Source organism: Bombus impatiens, unplaced genomic scaffold, assembly GCF_000188095.3.
Source record: "Bombus impatiens unplaced genomic scaffold, BIMP_2.2 scf_0664, whole genome shotgun sequence".
NCBI lineage: Eukaryota > Metazoa > Arthropoda > Insecta > Hymenoptera > Apidae > Bombus > Bombus impatiens.
The window spans coordinates 545,815-564,852 of record NT_177083.1 but is presented as its reverse complement, the minus strand read 5'-3'; the positions used below and the strand labels follow the sequence as shown (position 1 = coordinate 564,852).

Below are 19,038 nucleotides of genomic sequence, written 5' to 3'. Positions count from 1 at the left end.
GACGAGAGTGCACGATCGAGAACGATCAATGGTAAAGATCGGTATCGTGCCAACGATTGCGATAAGATTCGGCTTTAAATTAGCTTACAAATTTCCTCGCACCGACGAAAGTGTTCTGGTGATTTACTTTCTGGCTATCTGCAGCATCGATGCGAGTTTCCGCGTGTTTACGATTATACAAGAGTCCCTTGTTCCACTTTCGTGGTGCGTAACTGTCTACCGGTTTATAACGCACGGTTACAAGGCGAGAACGGATAAACGCAGCACGTTGTAAAATCCGAGTCACGAAGAACCGGTTAGCGAAGCGTACGCCGCGCCGGCCAGGCGAACGACAAGAGGTGCGCAGGTACGAGGAACAGGTGTTCCGAAGTTTCGTCGTATCGAATCTTAGCGCACGTATCCCCTCCGCTTCTTTCTGTTTTCCCAGGTCTTGCATGGCTTCGAAGTCCATCTATTCTCGCATCGTTCCTTGCTCCCGCTTGTGTATCGTGCCAATCTAATTACATCCCTGCAGCCGTCATCGTTGTATAGAGTAAATTTAAACACGGAAGAAACGCAACAATTTCAAACAACCATCGGATGGGCCGTTGAATGAACTGTTTGGTCATTAAGAAAACACGGTCGCAAACAGGCGAGAAGAAGGATTGATCGGTGACCTGGTAAAAGCCCGATGTAAAAGCATTTTTCGTTAGGTTCCAGCGTTACGCGCTTACGATCAAAGTATCACAGACGAGATTCTTACCGGTCGATAACCGCTCTGTAATCTATATGTACATACATATATAGGCAAGCTTTGAGACGTCCGGATACCCTGCTTCGAGAATATATTTCCAGCAAAGATACGCGCTTGTATGCGGCTGTAACGTGACGGTGTGTTGTCCGTTCACACGATGGAAATGATGCGCGTGTGACTCACGCGCCTACGCTTCCACGCGTGTGCGTTGGAGCTCGTAAGATCGTGACAGCCATAACAATCGAATAAAGGCTTTTGAAAAGCTCCGAGTCAACCACCGCGCACCGGCAGCCAAAAAACGCGTCTCTCCTCTTTTTCTTCGAGTCCCCGTTTCACGATTCACCGCGATGGTATAAAAGCGCGAGGTCGAGTGGCGATAACTTATCGCCCATAAGTGTGTCGCTGGTGAACAATTCGCAGATCGTTTAAAAAGCGGCAAAGGCCACGTCGACGAAAATATTATCTTCGCCAGTGGAAATGCGACGGTATTCGAGCGTGCAACTTTCAGATCAAGTACGAGTTTCCCATCGTTTTGCTTCATTTCATTCTGATTTAATTTTAAACCTACTCAGCGACTCTCTTGCTCGTAACAGCGAACATTTCTTTCCTTGCGGTACGACGTGGTTTTTCTACGCGTATATTCCGCCGTTACATCTTCACTTCTTTATGCTTTATTGGAAAGTATCTTCCACCGTCTGTCGAATCATCGCCAAGGCGCCTCGTATTGGGACTATGATGGGCGCAAAATCAAAGGATTCACCTGGCGGGGAACGGTGCTCAGGCAAGCTACGATTCTCTTTCAAGCACAACCGTCGGTTCTGGGAACAGCAGCTGTTCCTTTCCCTTGGTTTCCTCCTTCTCCCCTCTCTCTTGATCTTTTCTTCGGCAGCTGCAGTCTGTGCTCCGTTTCTACCTACCTACGCCTCTCGTGGACCTTTCACGAGCTGACGGATGCGAAATGAAGCAACGCGAGATTGCATCGACTACCGTCCAACTGGTTTCTCATCCGTCCGCCTCACCAGCCGACGAAATTGTACCACGAATCACACAGAACCTAAAGATTCACGCAAAATACGGACATGATTCTACATTCTGTGATTCTATCGAATATTTCACCGTTGTAACTATTCGAGAGAGACGTGACACGCAGGCTGTTTTTCGTCTCCCAACGTGTCCTTTCAAAGGAGATCAAAAGACATTCGTCGCAAAATCGCATTGCGGTATCTTAGGGACTCGCGACGTTGACAGCAGCTGCAAAATTCACCGGTCTCGCTATGATTAATCCTCCTATTGATCGTGCACGTTCAGAGAGCGTGTTATCCCGAAGATTGCTAAACGAAAGATAAATTACCGCATCAGCTGCTGACCTCACGGCTCGCATCGTGTCATACGTGGTTGATGCGAATACGATTAGATGGACAAGATTGGAACGCAGTGACGCATTCTTTCGACTCATTACTGTACTCTTAATAACTCAACCGCTTCCTTGCGAATCAAGATATTGTTACGAGATAGATAAAGATCGAGATAAAGATCAATTTCATTCGAAGGAAAAAGTATCACGGCTCATGGTCGTCGCTTATCATCGCTACTGCGACGTATGTATATTTTTAAAGCTAGTTGACTCACCGTTCGTCAATGCCAGAAGAGCCAATAGAAGCATCGTCGTTAGATAGGCGGGTATATTACACCCCCCTCCTGGTGGATCACGCCACATTCTGATCCTGTCTTCCTTGATCGCACTGATTCTCACCTGATTTCACAGAAAAACACGCGAGCTTGAAACTGGACCACTCACCAGAAAAATAATATCACGCAGACGTGATCGCAACAGCCTCGCGTTGCCTTGGCGACACAGTGAAAAGAAACTATGTATTTCCTAATTGTAAGTCGTTTCCCGTCTGGAAGGAGATGCACGCGAGTTCCTCTTTGTGACACCGATAAATATATCCGATTCCTTTCCTTTATGACTGACCTCCGTCCGGTTCAAGGCCAACTGGATTGGCCGGCTCATGCTACAGCTCTGTTCGCTGGTTCTATATAACACGATGATCGCGCCGAATTTTTTGCAAGCTTGTCAAGAAGATCGCCATGCTTCGCTACAGCCAGTGCATGCTATTAAGCAGAAGCGAAACACATCGTCGGTCGTACTTAATAGTTTTCTACGTTTCTACATTCTTATACGACCGATATTTTATCGCGATGCTAGTCAAAGCAGCGTAACTTCTTTCTTGGCGAAGCAGAAAAGAAACGAGGCGATGTATGCGAGCCTTATTGAAATTTGCGCTGCAGCTGAGCGAGATCCTGGAGGAAGTGCATGTGCTCTCGGCTGGCTGAAATCACGATGATATACGAGGCCTGTGCGCGACGATGTTTTAAGCGGGCTAAAAAGCGAAGCGGACGAAAACGGGGGAAGAAAAAAGAAAGAAAAAACCAGGGAAAAAGGAAATCAATGCGTGGAAACTGAAAGTGCGCGAAGCCTTTAGTGTCCGTCGGCTCGTGCTAATCCCTAGAACTCTAGAACACGTTGCCGGTCGTTTTTCAAAAGCACCGGTGATACAGCGTGCACGTGCTGAATCGTTGATAGCATGGGTTAGGTAGAAAGAAGACAGCGAACGGGAGAGGCGAACGACGCAAGAGCGGCAAGAAGAGAGACGGAGCAAGAGAAAGAGAAAGGGCGGCGGAAGAACGGAGTAGTGCGGTTCGTCACGGAACTGCTCCCTCTCGGCGGGTTTATTGATCGCAGGGTGCGGAGCGGACCAATCTACCCCTCGTGCAGCGTACGCCATGCTTGCTGGTATTTGCCCGAACCAGTCCGCTTGCTTGCCAGTCTGCCCGATTCTCCGCTCCTTCGTCAGCCTTTGCTAAATCCGGGAAACTCGTCTCTGAGCTTATAAAATTCTGCATGACTCGCCACCTGCACCACGAATACTGCTCTCCTTCGTTGTCGCGATCATTGTCTCGAAAGATGCAGATACAGAAAGGAATCTCCACCGACGACGAGTAAGTGTCGCCGTTCGTTTAATTAATCCCGATGTCAGCAGTATTACAACGGATAGATCTGGGCCGTCTAACGTCTACCTGGCTTCGAGGAAGGTCACCACCCTTGTACGCGACGCCGGTGGACCATTTCGTCTTTTCATCCCATACCGATCTTTCTTTTTAAGAAAAGACCATGCTTTCCTTGGTCGAAAATTAAAAGAGATGTTTCTCGATAGCTGCATGTGCCCGACCTCAACAGTGATTCTTCTGCAGTGTCCATTGAATCGTTTTAAAGTTGCATCTAGAGACTGTGCGTCAGCCAATGCGGTGCACTTGGGCAAAAAGTCGCGTGCTGTCTCTTCTTCGCTGGCGTTCGCGATTCTTTGTACTTTAAGATGAAACGATCGATTTAAGAATTTCGTTCAACCTCTCGGGTGACAATCGCTGAGTACGTCGACCTATGTTCTACGAAGAATACCAAGAATACAATCACGTCAATGAGCTGTTGCGATCACGAGCTGTTGCGAGAGAACGCTAGAAGCACGAAGCTTTCAATCGTAAATGACAATCCGCAGTAAAATCACACTCTTCATCCACGGGAACACATGCACACACGTACACACCCACGAGAGATTTCGCAAATTCTCGAAAGACTACCAAGGACCTTTTAAAATTGACCCTATCTGGCTCTTGCGATAATCGCGCGAATTTCGAGTAGGCGAAGCCCTTCGAGCATGACTCACGCGTGCGATTGTTATACCACATCGTTTTTCACCGGTTTACGTACCGACGACACGTCGATTAAATCGCAGAGATACACGCTGACCACACGGGTTTGGTGAACAGAACGAACACTCTAGGTCCGTAGACGGCCAAAGAGTGCGGCGAGGAGCGTCGTTTGCTTCGGGACGGGACAGCGGCTGCTCCACAGGATCTCGAGGTCGACGGTGGGGGGTCGCCTGTGGTTCGCTGTTGCCTCTCATTGTGGTGGGGATGCCGTTTGGTCGACCTTTGTTGCGCGCGACGGAAGCTATGGCGGTCTGCGTATTTTCGCACCGAGTTCACTAATTGTAATTGTACCATGTTTATGCCCCGTCACGTCGCCAAATTTCACTTCCTCAAAGCATTTTTGACACGATAAATGGCGCTGCTTAATAGACCATGCCAATTTCTCGCGGCACGTTCCTGGCATCTAGCCTCCAACCCTATAGATAAAGTTTCGCTGCTGTTTTATCATGGTGAACTTTGACTCGAGACGATGTCTGGCAAATCTTTCCGTCGAAAGAATGATTTGATAAAAAATTGAAATTAAAAAAATATTTCGATATACTTTAAGAAATACTTAAAAGTGCGTTTTATTTGATTTTATTCGATTCATACATATGTGCTGTAAATGTCGTTCTCTGGTGATACTTGAGACTCCATATTGTCAAGACTTTCAAATATTTAAATGATTCATTTCATACGAGTCTGAGGACTCGATGAATGAAAGTTGAAAGCACCGCTATGTCGTGACGTAAAGGAGCGTCGTCGAGACACGTCATTGAAGGATGACTGCTTTATTGATAAGTTTTCCGAAGCCGCGTGGATTGTTGCGCTACCTTTGTTAGTGCGACGCTTGATAAGGAAGGATTCGTCTGTGGCACGTCTCTCCATCGAGTATTGCTGTCAACCATGGTCGAAAGAGAACAGACAAAAAAAGATATAAAAGAATTAGCGAAAAATGATAAGTATTCGATTTTGCTTCCAACCTACAACGAAGTTGAGAATTTACCCATAATTGTCTGGCTTATCGTGAAGTATATGGATGAGAGGTAACTATCATGGCAACATAACCTCAAATCTGAGAAAAGTTATCGCTTCTGTAATTAGACAATTATAAGTATGAGACCAAAACGATTGATCAGTCAAGCGATAATATACAACATTCTAGCGAACTTGATTATGAGATTATCGTGATAGACGATGGTTCACCAGATGGAACATTGGACATGGCCAAACAGCTGCAAAATGTATATGGAGAGAACAAAATTGTTTTGAGACCGAGAGAAAAAAAACTTGGGCTAGGCACAGCTTACATGCATGGGATTAAACATGCTACAGGAAACTTTATTGTCATTATGGATGCAGATTTGTCTCATCATGTATTTATTTTTGTCTTCAAGAGGAAACTGTCCTTAAGAATAATATTGAATATAACATATGTTCTTATTTTTATAGCCCAAATTTATACCAAAAATGATAGAGCAGCAGAGATATCTTGATCTAGATATCGTTAGTGGCACCAGGTATGAGCAAGGTGGTGGAGTTTATGGTTGGGATTTCAAGAGAAAATTAATAAGCAGAGGAGCAAATTTCTTGACTCAACTGTTGCTGAGGCCAGGTGTCAGTGATCTCACAGGAAGTTTTAGGCAAATAACTTAGACATTAATTTTACGTGAATTTGTTATAACATTCTATACATACATATCTTACAGTATCTGAAATTGCAGACTATACAAAAAAGATGTACTGGAGAAACTTATTCAGTCCTGTATATCAAAGGGATATGTCTTCCAGATGGAGATGATTGTAAGAGCTAGGCAATTCAACTACACCATAGGAGAAATTCCAATCACATTCGTCGACCGTGTTTATGGAGAATCAAAGCTGGGAGGATCAGAAATTTTCCAGTTTGCAAAAGGTCTTCTATATCTCTTTGCAACAACGTAATATAACACGCGATGAGAAAAGAAATGAAAATAATCATTTCTCATATTTTGAAAAAAAAGATATATAAATCAAAATGTCTATAAATAAAAAATTGTATATTAATGTGCGATTTTTAAATAAACACTTAAGTTATATGCACTAATCGATATGTTTTAATCCAGGACAGTCCCTTTTTTTGAAATTAATAAAGTATGAGAGCAAGCTTTAAAATTGGGAAAGCACGTGTATGCACACGTGGTCGTCAATGAGAGACACGATAGTCACGATACGCGTATAACGATTCTAGCAAGCGATTCCACCCTCGCCGCACCCTCTGACGTCACGCAGCCTCCGTTTATTGATCCATTACAAAATTACAGTCTATATTTCGACTTGAGCAGAATGCAAGACGGTGCTACAATGTGCCATGTACAGAAACTAGCCAAGATGTGAAAAAAAATATCCAACGCTATAAACGCTATCTACGCGTAATCATATATAATATAACAAAATAAACTTCCAGAATTAATCCACATGTATTTTTTTATGTATTTATAAATAAGTAAGAATAATTTTTGTTACATAAAATCAAGCGACAAAAGGACCTTCAACATCCTATTCATCACCGCTATTTTATCATCCCCTTTGGAAACGTCAAATTTGTTCTAAAAAAATGTTACCAAATCGTGCTGTTCCAATCGGTCATCGGATTTTTCGTTTCTCGATAACAGAGTTTAAAAATACGAGAGTATCTAGTCTAGCAAGCGAAAATGCTCGAGGTCTCGAGATCAGAGTATCCGTTTGCGGAACGGTTGCAGTTAGTCAGTTCTGTCGCAAGCTTCGCCGCGGCCAGACGTGCAAGTGGCGTTGCCTACGTGCCGGGGTGAAACTTGCTAGCACCCCCTTATCGAGCTTTCAGATGGCTGTGGTTTTTAGATTTTGACGTTTTCTTCATTTCCCCTTCTCCTGTTGTACACGTTTCTTTTTTGCCGTCTTCGTTTTAGTATATATGGTAGCGATACGTTGTTTTCGTCGCTAGGACGTCACCCCCGACATGCCACGGAAAATCGGATTCAACGTCGTGTACGCAACCAGTAAGAGAACATCAGATTGTGATTGTGGAATATATCGAACGACGATAACCTCGAGGTGCTACTGTAATTACTGCAGATCCAAGGATTGACAGCGCAAAGATATACGATAAAATAATATTCATCGGTATAAATCGGAAGGGTATAAAATTGCGAAATCGTTTGCACACGCGAACATCGATTTTTTTCTATCCACGCGGAAAAGATTTCATTTTTCGAAAATTTCTGCTTTAGAAGAAAACAAGTTAACAACAACGACTCGACACGTGCTTCACCGCGTCTCGTTACAGATTGTATAGATTGCCCTCGAACGTAATGAAGCCGTAATCAATGCCTGGATAACACCTTACCGAGCTATTAAATATTAGATCAAGTATTTTCGATTATACGTATGTAACCGCACAAAAATAGCCAAGTAACACGTTTCTCTCGTTGTTATGATTGTAAAGCGTAAGCTAAGGTACGGTATTGCGTGACAAGGTCTCGTGTTAACGGTCCATCGTGGGAAGAATAATTTCAGAGTTAAAACATTATTGATTACATCTCTTACAATCTCCATTTTTATTCACAAAGCAGAAGCATATAATTGCTCGAAATAGAAACGATACATAAATGAAACTTTGGGCAAATTTTCGGTAGGAATCGAATATATTCCATCAAAAATTTTTTCCATACAATACCGGAATCTTTCAAATAAAATCCATTTGCAACAATGACAATACTTATTGCAACTTTATAAAATATGCTCCGTTTTATTTAAGATTATAACATTTTAAATAATCACAGGCGAAGAAGATAGACACTCTTCGTTGGAGCTGAACGTTCATGGACCGACGGTAAGAGGATGGCAGAGTTCAAGAAGATGTACATATCCTCAAGAACTCATTCTGCGCCTTCATGGCCCGACGAAGCTTACGAGGATACAGGTCTTGGCTCATCAATATTTAATTCGTAAGTTCCCATCGCTGCAAACAACGCAACGTATAGTACATTTGTCAAGTTATTATCTTTCTTTTTATTTCTTACCGTGAATCATTTTATGAAAATTTAATGTCACGGTGTAACAGAAACTGCCGAGTTTCTCCGGTAAGCAATTCAGTAACAATGTAAATCGAATTAGCACGGCAGCCTCGATTTCCTCAGGCTAGGTCGTTTTGGCCTTCTCGTTTCACTCCCGTTTCTTATTCCACTCCGGGCTGAATACCGCGCAACGTTCTACTCTTCATTATTTATAAATTCCTCTCTTCTTCTTCGAACAACGCGTTAACGAGAGAGCAACTTAATAATACTTACGTCAAATGCTTGCAGCTGAAAAATTGGAGATTTGGACATCGAGGGAAGAGAATGCATCCGTGACGACAGAGTTCAGTTATTTGGGTTATATTACGTTGTCCGACAATGCCTCGACTATGTACAAAAGTAGAGAGCTGAAAAGCGTTGCCCTCCCAGAAACAGAGGCGGTCACGCTAAAACTAAGACTTCACAAACCGCACAGTAACGCGCACAATGTTTATCAGCAGGTATATGATCTATAATCATAAGTCATATGCAACGAAAAATATTACAACCGCATTTGGGATTATAGGTCGGACTTATCGCTATTAACATTCTCGGTGAACCTTACGGGCAAGAACTCACTGGCCAAGGAGATGCACCGTATAATCCCCATTACACATCGCCATATGACGATTTGGCGTTCGAAATGTACGTCGATCGCGAAGTAGCCAAGATCATAAGACAGATGGAAGCAAAAAAGTTACAAGCTGTAGAAGGTGTGTGTAAGAATTGTATCATTTAGATAAGAATAAACATTTTACGAAAGACTGTATATAAATATGCTTTTAGAGGAGAGATTCGAGTATGCTTCGAAACTTAAAGTAGCGATGGAGAACTTAAGGAAAGCTGGAGAACGTCTCGGAAAGTATGAACTGGAAAAGAAATATGCGATAGCGTTAGAAGACTACGACAAGGCTAAAGCGAAGAAGGCACAAGCGCAACAATACAGGCAACAAGTCTACCAGAGTTTAGAGGTGCAAGATCTACTAGAGCTTCATGGGGTAAGTACGCGTCTTTAAAATTAGTCTTTAATTAAGATTTGATATTTGTCTACTATACTCTTGTCTGAATAGCCATTGGAAAAGAACAACAAGTCGTCGATGGAAGGAAAGGAGTCTATATCGATAGATACCTGTACTTCGAATACAACTACTGTTCCTGAAGACATTACATCTCCTCCGAGATTAGTGATTCCACCAAATCGCGATGGAGCCATATCGCCGACTGGCCCGGCGCATCAGCCTCCTGTTTCGCCTTTGCATCAGAAACCAAACAGTCCTGGTAAATCAATTTACATATATATAAAGGAATTTTAACAGTTTAGAGTAATCAATTATCTGCAACAGAAGTTACGGATAGTCCCACAAACGGTGTCGTAGAGAGACAGAATAACTGCAACAAGGGTTCTCTCAGAAGAAAAACTAAATCGGCGGGGCCCGCACTACGTTCCAGCTACGAAGCTTATGAAGAGAGGACGATTCCTGCTTTAAGACAGTAAGACGAGGAAAAAGAAAAATGAAAAATATAGAGATTACCTTAAATTACGTTTCAGTTCGCACACAAACGAGTTCACAAGGGAATGCCACATGGACAATACGGAAACGAAAGTGATATCAAAATTGAATGATAGGGAAAAGAAGCAAGCCGCCTTACCTATCGCTGTTTTTGGAATGGAAATGGTAATATAAGTTTCAGACGGTTACATCAGTTAATTTATAAAATGATGATAATTAATAAAATTTATCGTTTAGGTCGAAAAATTTTATTCAAAACAATTCACGGATAAGGAGGAGGGCCTGATGCAATTGAAGGAGGAGCTAAAGACCTTTGATGCGGAAGTTTCAAAACATTCCGCGAATAAAACAGCCAGAGCTGCAATCTTGCTGCTGCATAGAGCTCTTAGAGATAAAGTCTTCAGCGTATATAGTCTAGCAGCGCAATTAATTAGAATTTTCTTCTCAGAATTTGCAACTGATAGGTATTCACATAATACACTATATAATATTATTTAAAATAATCATTCAATCATACATATCTATGAGAAATTGCCATTGCCGTTTTAGGGTATCTTCTGCGGAAATTGCACGAAGCGTAGAAAGACTACTTCCTGAATTACTGACAAAATCAGGCGATACTACTCCAAGAATTCATAACATGGCAGTGCATACAATACTCAGTATGGCAGATTGTAAATGCGTCAGAGAGTTGCATATTATTCCTGTGCACTTGACAAGACCCGTTAGTAGTAGCACTCATCAAAGATTAGCCCTTAGCAGGTTAGAAATGGTGGAGCAATTAATTCTCAACCACGGAATATCCACTGACAAACAAAGGTGACTCAAAATAACGTAATCTCAATAGTAAATTTTATATCTGATATAATGAACCAAAGGGCATCAGACCACTGTCTGTGACAATCGATATGATTTTATTTGTGAATGTCACTTGCAGGGGTCTGTCCTCAATGTTAAGACTGATTCGTTAAAACGCAATTACTCTGATAAGGCATTGTAACTGTTGTAGTGGACTCACTTGTCGGACCTTATCAGAATTGGGTTCCTCGGGATTGCATCATCCAGCAGAAGCGGTTAGGAAAGTTTCCGAGAGAATTTTGGTATTGGTGTACAAGGTAAATCCCAGACTGGTCCGTAAGCAATTGCCTCCTGACGATGACATCACCAGAAGGAACTTATTGTACCGTCAACTTTTTCATGAATTCGACCTCATTGATCTTCAGGTATAGATTTTTTTATAAGGATTAGATATATGTATATGGAAGTCATATTTACGCTACTCCTTATTTGTTTATTGAAGAGGAAAAAGGAAGCGGAAGCGAGTCATAAAACAACAACACCCACGCGAACGAAATCAACGGAAAATAATGTAGCGAATTTAACGAAATCTCCTTCGAGAACGAGTCCTGTTGTGAGTACCGGAAGCTCAACAAGTATAACATCTCCGTCCGAGAATAGTACAGAACATAAAGGTGACAAGTGAGTAACATACAATCATATTACAAATATCTGTTTTATATATGTTAAAAATGTATTTCTTTTATAGGATATGCATATTTTGCCTCTCCAAGGGACAAGGATATTCCGAAGAGGGATTAAACATTCATTATTGGAGAAATTGCCCTATGTTAACAAAGTGTGAGGCATGTAAGCAAGTGGTGGAAATTTCATACTTGAACTTGCATTTGTTAAGTGAGTATTGTTTCTTTCATTTGATTGCATTTAATGCGTAGCACTAAATAGCAAATATATATCTTATTTTTCAGATGAATGTGATATGAGAAGCAATTACGTAAAATGTGACACATGCAAGCAGGCCATTCATGAAAATTCCTTCGAAGAACATAGAAAAGATAACAAGTGTACAAGTATGCAAACTTGTTTGATATAGTCTCTCTGAATATGAATAATGAATATGGATAACATCCATCATTATTTATGTTACAGAACCTATTGAAGGTTATGATCGTTGTCCATTGTGCTCCGCTCTTGTCAATCAAAATAAGTGGAGGGAGCATTTGATGGGTGATCATCCCTGTGCAAATAACCCTCGAAATAAATCAGGAAAAAGCTGTAAGTTTGATATTATTGAAATATAATGCATCAATAAATACAAAATTGGTTTCGTTTGTAGGTTCAAAATCGCCATCAAATTCTCAGAACCTCAGTGGAAAAATAACCACACCAACTAGTAGAGATTACTAGCGTCAACCGACAACTTCGAATCTTTCGGAGTGTAAAAGATTTTAGAAAAGGTTTTTCTTTTGTTTTCTTTTATAGTTTATCTATATGTTATGAGCTATCCAGCATTTTTCATATTTATATACTTGTATTTAAATGTTTTTTATAGCAAAACCCGTCCTTTATTAGTAGATATTCTCCATGTTAAACAAATTTTTAATCGTAAGTTGAAATCTTCTAATCCCTAGGATCTAGGAACCTTGTTATCAGCTAAATTTGAGAACGAAAGAAAATCTAATGCATACTGTAATTTAAAGCGAATATCAATGAGGCACACGATAGATATTCATCTTTTCCAACTTTAATATACAGTAGAAGCAGGAAGTTCTCTGCGATTTAATAACATATTGTTGAATACTATGGCAGTAGCCATCTCAGAATTAATGATTCCTCTATATCCGGCCATGTTTATAACAATATTTGTACTATAATCAGCAAAACATCTTAAATTTAATGGCCAAAAATAAAAAGGGAAAGAGTATCTGTCGCTCAAACTATATAAAAATTACATGTAATTTCATAAATTATTTCATAGAGAACGATTAGTAAAACAAAAGACATTTCCCATCAAATAATGATCATTTCTTTGTCCTATAAAACATTTTGTTTCGTTTCTATAAGATACATTTTGTCATGGCGCATTGGATATTCGCCTGTCAGAATTCCAATGGCGCGCTTTTATTAAATTTTAAATAAATGCAAATTTTTTACTTATTCTTATAACATACTGAAATTGATATCTTGAAAGAAATTAAAGGAACATCACTTTGTATTACAAAATTATGTGTTATTCTTTTAATTCGTCCGAAAATTCTGGCTTAATTTCTTTCTTTATGTTAATGTCTTTCCCATCAGCATCATTAGTAGTTTCATTGTTCGAGTCTACAGAAACAGCTGTAGAATTGTCTTGAGAAGCACGATTTTCTTTGTATTTATTTTTTTCTGAAATAATAATTCTAAGTAACATTTGAAATGTATGGTAAATACTTCAAAATACATACCAAACATCGAACAATCAGCTCTTAATAAACGTAGATAATGAATCGCATCATGTACATGAACATATGCTCTCAGAGACATTGTACCTCGCCATCCTACCATTTGCAATTTTAACGGGTTTTCTGTCCCTTCTTCTTCGTATACCAATATACAACTTCCAGTTGCTGAAACAACAAAAGAAACAATTTTTATAATGAAATTTATAATTAATGTTTAATGTTATAAAATATATTACCAAAATTTTGTAATCGTTCTTGTGTTTCCCGATTAAGTTTCACAATTTCTGGTGGTGTATTAGGATTATTGTTCTGTAACAACATTACTAGGTCATCTTTAGATAACCTAATTTTTCTACTATCGCCGATATATTGAATAATACTTTGTATTCCTTCATGTGCAAGTCTAAATGAACAATCCATGTTTTTATTGTCACAGCGTACAAACGTTTTTACGCCAGTATTTATTAATTTTATTTGATCTCCATTAGACAATACAACATCACGTATCGCGGGTGACGTGTAATAAATATTTTTCTTTTTTTTACCAATACATCGCACCAATAAACACCGAGGATCCAAGTCATTAGATATATTATAAAAGCTTCTAAAAATTTCGGTATTAAAGATCAATTAAATAAACAGGAAGTTAAAAAAATTTTCCACCCACTTAATAGATGACCACACATCTTCCTTATCATCGTCGAAGAAAATGAATGGATCTTCCTTAAATCCAGAAGCAAGTCTTCTGCGTTTTCTTTTGGATTCTCGTAATTTGTTCATATCGTCAAATATCTTTCTTCCATGCACATTTTTTGCTTTTTGTTCTTGTTCCAAACTTAATTCAATGTCGTCATCTTCACTCTTAGTATTTTGAATAACTTCATCGCTCTTGTGTGACGCACGTTCCCATGGTAAGTGATTTACCTTTTCCAAAACAGCCACAAAAAATCCTCCTGTATCTTGATGGTGTGGTAATATTCTCATACTGCATCATCAAAGCATTATTATTATGTAATTAAATCAATAACAATATTAATGAGAAACTCAATTTCTATTTACCATCTTTCAAAGTGAAATTTAGTTGCATCTTCAGGTTTTGGTGGAAACATTTTTGGACGAACTTGTGTTTGCCACTGTTCAGGTACATCTTCCCATGATTCATAATATTGTAGATCTTTTGATGCTGGTAACCAATGTGATATGCCTAGAGAGTACATCGTTAAATGTTTGATGCAATAGTGAAGTCGTACAATACAATACACAATGTATAATACAATATATACACAATATACGATACCTGGATCACACACTAATCCAGGTACTAAATCTCTACAATCAACTAATTGGACAGAGTCTTCAGTTTCAACGAGAAGCCTGTGAAGTACAGCTTCATTCTCTATTGGATTTAATGAACAAGTAGAATATACCATTCTTCCTCCAACTGCTAAAAGTTCTAAGCCTCTTCTTGCTATTCTAAACTGAATTCTTTAAATTTATAGATATATAAGTTATTTCTATTAATTAAGTTATACAGTGTTTAAGAAGAAATAATACTTACCCATGGAGATTGTTGCCATTTGCTGGACTCCATTTACACCAAATATCAGGGTTTTTTCTCATTGTACCATCACCACTACATGGTACATCGGCAAGTATTCTATCAAATCTATAACAAAATGTAAAAATTACAAGATCTTTATAAACAGAAATATTTTATTTCATATGTTTTACTAACTTTAGATGCTCTTTTGTACCATCTGGCTTGGTAGTAGCAAAATTAGGCAACACTGAGGCATCGTGATTTGTAATTAAAATAATTGGGCTGTTTAATCTTTTTGCTTGATGTACAAGCATATAACAACGATTATTGTCAAGATCATTAGCTATTACAAAACCCTCTGTAAAATATCAATAAAATTTGCTTAATTTGTTTGTAAATATTGAAAATTTCATTAATACCTGGAAATGCACTTCCTTCTTCAGAATGTATCATTTCAATAAGTTGGGCTGTCTTTGATCCTGGTGCTGCACACATATCCAGAACCTATTTAAAATAATTCCTTTCTATCTTTCAAGCTAAATTTAATGTAATAAATATTAGTAGATCAATATACCTTATGATTAGATTTTACATCTAATACTAAAGGTGGCACCATGCTAACTACTTCTTGCCTACTGATGCTTCCACTATCTGTTTCAACAATTAAAAAATTATGTAATCTAAAATATGCCTCAGATTTCCGAATATCTTTTCTGGTTAATTGCAACTGCCAAGCTAATCCATCGGGATAAAATGGTAAGCACTGCAATATATCCTTAGGTTTAATTCCTGCATTATTTTCTGAATCATCTTCGACATGTGCCTTTAAGATATCCTTAAAAAAATCTCCTTTAATAGTTTCAATTAATGCTTTAGCTTCTGCTTTTGATCCTGTAATTCTAAATGCCACTGGAAGATTCTTTCTCATGGTATTAATAAAGGAATCCCATTGTTCTTCAGGAACAATTTTCTGAGTTTTGTAATAATTTTCAAAATCCTTATTTTCTCTGATAATGTCTTCATAGTTATGGTGTGGAGTAGTATCCCACTCATTCTTTTTCTGTATAATTCATAAAAATTTTAAATACTGTTCACATGAAAAGAAATTTTCTTAGCAATTAGACACTGATTATTTTCAAAATATAGGAGGCTGATAAGTTTTGTATATGTATAATGTATAAGATAGAACATAACCGCAAACCTCGCAGCCGATGTTATTTATTTAACGATTAAGTTTGTACCTTCTGTTTCTCACGACGTTTTTCTGCGAAATTCTTTTTTGGCTTATGTTTCCGCCCTTTTCCCATTGTTTTTTGTAAAACAGTGTGCTATACTATCAATTACTCAACACGTGCTTATTAGTGTAATTACAGATGACAAGATCACTACTTTTTCTACAAGAACACAAGGCTCGTGTAAAATGTTTTCACATTAACAACCTATAGGCGGCGCATCTAACGTTCAAACTTATAATGCTCCAGTCATACATCGGTGATGTTTCAGTCGCGCCTCCAGATTTTCTCCCTAAGTAATGCCACTTCTCGCTAAAGCTCACGCGTTTTAGGTTGGCAATACATCACTGCTGTCGATTCATTAAAATATTCAATTATTTTCAGCGAGATACAATTTGTAACAAAGAAAGTCAGAAAATGCGCGTCTCTTGAAAATCCGTTCTTATATCCCACATCCTGCATTGCACGTCTATTTACTAAAATTGAGTGTTATGTGGCCAACATTCCAGCAAGCGCTAATCGAAACATTGCAAACTCATCTCCGATTTATATTAACTCTCCATCTACATACAGGGTCGTTTTTGACCAATAATTTTAAATAATTTTTCATTTCTTCCATATTTCCGTATAAGCTTTGCTTTACTTAAAAAAATTAAGGTCTCATTTTTATTTTAGGGATCAAAAAATTATTGACTATTTTTTGTAATTTTGCTGTTTTCGATGTGTAGACTCCGAAAATGCATATTTTAAAGTGAAAAATTCATTGGTTCAAAAGTTATAACCGCGATTATATAAACAAGTCTGAAAACATCTAACATATAACATGTAGTAATAGAAATTATTGAATGATATTCTAGAAACTTGGAAAAGTATTTAAAAATTTGTTTGGGTCTTTTTTTAAACACAAAAGTCTGAAAAAATAAGAAAAAAAAATAATAATAAGAATAAGAATATTATGAAAGTTAGCATAACATTGGTATAACATTGATAATAAATTGAATTTAAATTTGCGTAGCAGAAGGGATAAAATATTTGCAAATTAGAAACGTAAAAAATTATATAAAAGCTTATTAAATATTTAACGCCCAAAAAGAATAAAATCATTATTATGGTAGCCCACGTAATGTGTTTAACCTCTACTGGAGGAATTCCTTTATTTTCTCGCCAGAAAGGGGAAGGAGATACGGTAAAATTTACATAATTATAAACAAAAGAGTAATACATAAATCTATGTAATATCAATTTTAATTTTTCTTTTGCTCTTCCTTTTTCTTCCCAACATATTTATAGATGACATTTTCTAAAATAGCATCTCTATATGGGATACATATGTTTCTCAAATCACAAAACATTAAACTTTTGAATACAAATTTACCCGATACTACGATAATGTGGAAAGAATTTGAACAAAGTATTACATTAATAGTTATTGCAAGTGGAACTACCAAATCTGTATTGGATAAATTCTTAAATGCAGTTTTTGGTGCAATGATCTTGTTTGTTGGTATCGAGGAATTAAAAAATACCAAAAACATAGAAAAGCTGAAGAAAGATATGCGTTTGTGCAGTCCAATTGTTGATAGTTTATTGCAATGTCTTGATGTTGGCGATGGAATTTGTTCAAAAACTGATATTATCAATATGACAGAATGTATAATGTGCCAAGAAAATAATTTGTTTCAGGTAATTGAATTCTTTTTAATTCATGCATTTTCTGCATAGTAAATAATAATCTATTTAAGACATGCTTAGAGGGTTATATGGAATGTTTGGATTCTATATATGGATGCATCTTAGTACATGGGTGTTTAGCAGTAGCTACAGAAGGATGGTGGAATTTAAGTCCCATTGAAAGAAAATTATTAATAACAGCTGTTAATACAGAAGATACTTATAGCACGCGAGACATTCCAGTATTTTTACCTTATAAAAGTCCAAATGTGAGTATTTTCATTAAAAATTTTTAAAATACAATTTTTATTTATTAATCTAATAAGATTTATTTAAAAAAATAAGTTCAATTGATCATAAGACAATTCAATTGATCATATAGGTAGCTTTTAGATTAGTATCCATTACGTTGATCAATCAAGTTGAAGTATTAGCCTTATGTGGACCCAATCCGAGTTTATCAGAGATTGAACGATTTGCCATACAATGTTGGAAAAATAGTATTGACGCTTTACACAATGCAGAACAATGTTATCCGCGTAACTTACCTACATCTGTAAATTTGGATTCAGAGACACTTGGGTAATATATAATAGTACCATTTAATATAAATAATTTTATTTAGAAAAACCTATTATCAAAATGTATTATATAATATCTTTTTCTTTTCACTCCGGAATTTAGGTTTCTGTTAGCAAATTATAAGGTGCAAAAGTTTATACTTGGTAAGAATATGCAGTATGCAAAAAATAGAGTCAGTGGTTCACACAGATTGGACATATTAAGAACATTTTATCATCAAGCTGTAGAGACATATATATTATCTTCAGAATCTGAATGTGATACAACAGATGATAATTGGAAATTTGTTGGTGTAAAAGAAACTTATCTATGTTCAGAGTACCATAAATGTTATGCAGTTAAACATGGAGATCATATACTTTGCATTTTATGTGCCTCCACAGTTCCTACTCATACAGTAAGATTGGTTTGTCAAAAAATATTGAAAACATTGCTCATTGATAAACAAGGCTGCTGGTAAAAATTTAATACATTGATCTCTTTTTGCAATATCATCCCATTTTACTTCTATTGTAAAATTTACATTAACCCACCTTATATATATCCTGATACTATGTTTTTATTAGGTATAAGGAATATATATTGTGAACATAAAAAATATATAATAATCATTTGTAAATTAGGATTTATGTAAAATTAAACATATTTCATTAAATGTTAAATCATTTTATCATGTGTTTACTGTTTAATCACTTTAATTTGCAAAT

The 19,038-nt window shown here is 37.7% G+C and overlaps 5 protein-coding genes across 57 annotated transcripts in view; 3 read left to right on the top strand and 2 right to left on the bottom strand.

Moving 5' to 3' along the window:
• Positions 1–4,647, bottom strand: part of LOC100743637 (Down syndrome cell adhesion molecule-like protein Dscam2) — a 56,661-nt gene extending 52,014 nt beyond the window's left edge. For 31 of the 50 annotated variants that reach the window (XM_024370038.2, XM_024370048.2, XM_024370040.2 and 28 more), the window contains exons 1-2: positions 4,503–4,647; positions 2,363–2,486 (exon numbers count right to left, since the gene is read on the bottom strand). In XM_024370038.2, coding sequence (XP_024225806.1) covers positions 2,363–2,450 — 88 coding nt within the window. In that variant the 5' untranslated portion in view covers positions 2,451–2,486; positions 4,503–4,647. The remainder of the gene's footprint in view (positions 1–2,362; positions 2,487–4,502) is intronic. The other 19 variants (XM_024370063.2, XM_024370074.2, XM_024370043.2 and 16 more) reach the window with 1 other exon arrangement.
• A 614-nt stretch (positions 4,648–5,261) lies between these two features.
• On the top strand, positions 5,262–6,437 carry LOC100741030 (probable dolichol-phosphate mannosyltransferase). The gene is made up of 4 exons (XM_003492177.4): positions 5,262–5,529; positions 5,649–5,859; positions 5,936–6,126; positions 6,208–6,437. Exons 1-4 carry the CDS (start codon positions 5,390–5,392, stop codon positions 6,425–6,427), a joined length of 762 nt encoding a protein of 253 aa, XP_003492225.1. The 5' UTR covers positions 5,262–5,389; the 3' UTR covers positions 6,428–6,437.
• Positions 6,438–7,238: 801 nt separating this feature from the next.
• LOC100740908 (centrosomal protein of 104 kDa) lies at positions 7,239–12,976 on the top strand. Of its 2 annotated transcripts, none has more exons than XM_033322722.1 (16): positions 7,239–7,500; positions 8,284–8,448; positions 8,806–9,017; positions 9,083–9,269; positions 9,343–9,554; positions 9,627–9,834; positions 9,903–10,047; positions 10,106–10,232; positions 10,305–10,531; positions 10,617–10,886; positions 11,077–11,290; positions 11,368–11,546; positions 11,614–11,759; positions 11,834–11,935; positions 12,015–12,140; positions 12,202–12,976. In XM_033322722.1, the coding sequence occupies exons 1-16, from the start codon at positions 7,461–7,463 to the stop codon at positions 12,270–12,272; spliced, it is 2,631 nt and encodes an 876-aa protein (XP_033178613.1). In that variant the 5' UTR covers positions 7,239–7,460; the 3' UTR covers positions 12,273–12,976. The 2 variants fall into 2 exon arrangements, with proteins under 2 accessions (XP_033178613.1, XP_003492224.1); XM_003492176.4 differs by having other exon boundaries at positions 9,900–10,047.
• On the bottom strand, positions 12,869–16,412 carry LOC100740667 (tRNA (cytosine(34)-C(5))-methyltransferase). The gene is made up of 11 exons (XM_003492174.4): positions 16,088–16,412; positions 15,421–15,906; positions 15,266–15,350; positions 15,042–15,204; positions 14,865–14,972; positions 14,604–14,791; positions 14,366–14,510; positions 13,974–14,291; positions 13,543–13,910; positions 13,310–13,471; positions 12,869–13,250 (listed from the first exon to the last, which is right to left on the bottom strand). The coding sequence occupies exons 1-11, from the start codon at positions 16,151–16,153 to the stop codon at positions 13,096–13,098; spliced, it is 2,244 nt and encodes a 747-aa protein (XP_003492222.1). The 5' UTR covers positions 16,154–16,412; the 3' UTR covers positions 12,869–13,095.
• A 280-nt stretch (positions 16,413–16,692) lies between these two features.
• Positions 16,693–18,794, top strand: LOC100740549 (protein fuzzy homolog). Of its 3 annotated transcripts, none has more exons than XM_033322725.1 (5): positions 16,693–17,264; positions 17,369–17,680; positions 17,821–18,018; positions 18,132–18,331; positions 18,434–18,794. In XM_033322725.1, exons 1-5 carry the CDS (start codon positions 17,187–17,189, stop codon positions 18,789–18,791), a joined length of 1,146 nt encoding a protein of 381 aa, XP_033178616.1. In that variant the 5' UTR covers positions 16,693–17,186; the 3' UTR covers positions 18,792–18,794. The 3 variants fall into 3 exon arrangements, with proteins under 3 accessions (XP_033178616.1, XP_024225791.1, XP_003492221.1); XM_024370023.2 differs by having other exon boundaries at positions 16,694–17,264; positions 17,388–17,761; XM_003492173.4 differs by having other exon boundaries at positions 16,694–17,264; positions 17,369–17,761.
• The last annotated feature ends 244 nt before the right edge of the window (positions 18,795–19,038 follow it).

What these genes read in the sequence shown, in the direction of transcription:
- LOC100741030 (XM_003492177.4), top strand. Translation starts at nt 5,390, where the DNA reads ATGGTCGAAAGAGAACAGACAAAAAAAGATATAAAAGAATTAGCGAAA. An exon ending in GTGAAGTATATGGATGAGAG is followed by an intron (nt 5,530 to 5,648) that starts GTAACTATCATG and finishes ACAACATTCTAG; the next exon opens with CGAACTTGATTATGAGATTA. An exon ending in GATCTCACAGGAAGTTTTAG is followed by an intron (nt 6,127 to 6,207) that starts GCAAATAACTTA and finishes CTGAAATTGCAG; the next exon opens with ACTATACAAAAAAGATGTAC.
- LOC100740908 (XM_003492176.4), top strand. Translation starts at nt 7,461, where the DNA reads ATGCCACGGAAAATCGGATTCAACGTCGTGTACGCAACCA. An exon ending in GGCTCATCAATATTTAATTC is followed by an intron (nt 8,449 to 8,805) that starts GTAAGTTCCCAT and finishes AAATGCTTGCAG; the next exon opens with CTGAAAAATTGGAGATTTGG. An exon ending in CGCACAATGTTTATCAGCAG is followed by an intron (nt 9,018 to 9,082) that starts GTATATGATCTA and finishes TTGGGATTATAG; the next exon opens with GTCGGACTTATCGCTATTAA.
- LOC100740549 (XM_003492173.4), top strand. Translation starts at nt 17,187, where the DNA reads ATGGTAGCCCACGTAATGTGTTTAACCTCTACTGGAGGAATTCCTTTA. An exon ending in AGAAAGGGGAAGGAGATACG is followed by an intron (nt 17,265 to 17,368) that starts GTAAAATTTACA and finishes ACATATTTATAG; the next exon opens with ATGACATTTTCTAAAATAGC. An exon ending in AAGAAAATAATTTGTTTCAG is followed by an intron (nt 17,762 to 17,820) that starts GTAATTGAATTC and finishes AATCTATTTAAG; the next exon opens with ACATGCTTAGAGGGTTATAT.
- LOC100740667 (XM_003492174.4), bottom strand. Translation starts at nt 16,153, where the DNA reads ATGGGAAAAGGGCGGAAACATAAGCCAAAAAAGAATTTCGCAGAAAAA. An exon ending in AATGGCAACAATCTCCATGG is followed by an intron (nt 14,792 to 14,864) that starts GTAAGTATTATT and finishes ATAAATTTAAAG; the next exon opens with AATTCAGTTTAGAATAGCAA. An exon ending in AAATTTCACTTTGAAAGATG is followed by an intron (nt 14,292 to 14,365) that starts GTAAATAGAAAT and finishes TTGATGATGCAG; the next exon opens with TATGAGAATATTACCACACC.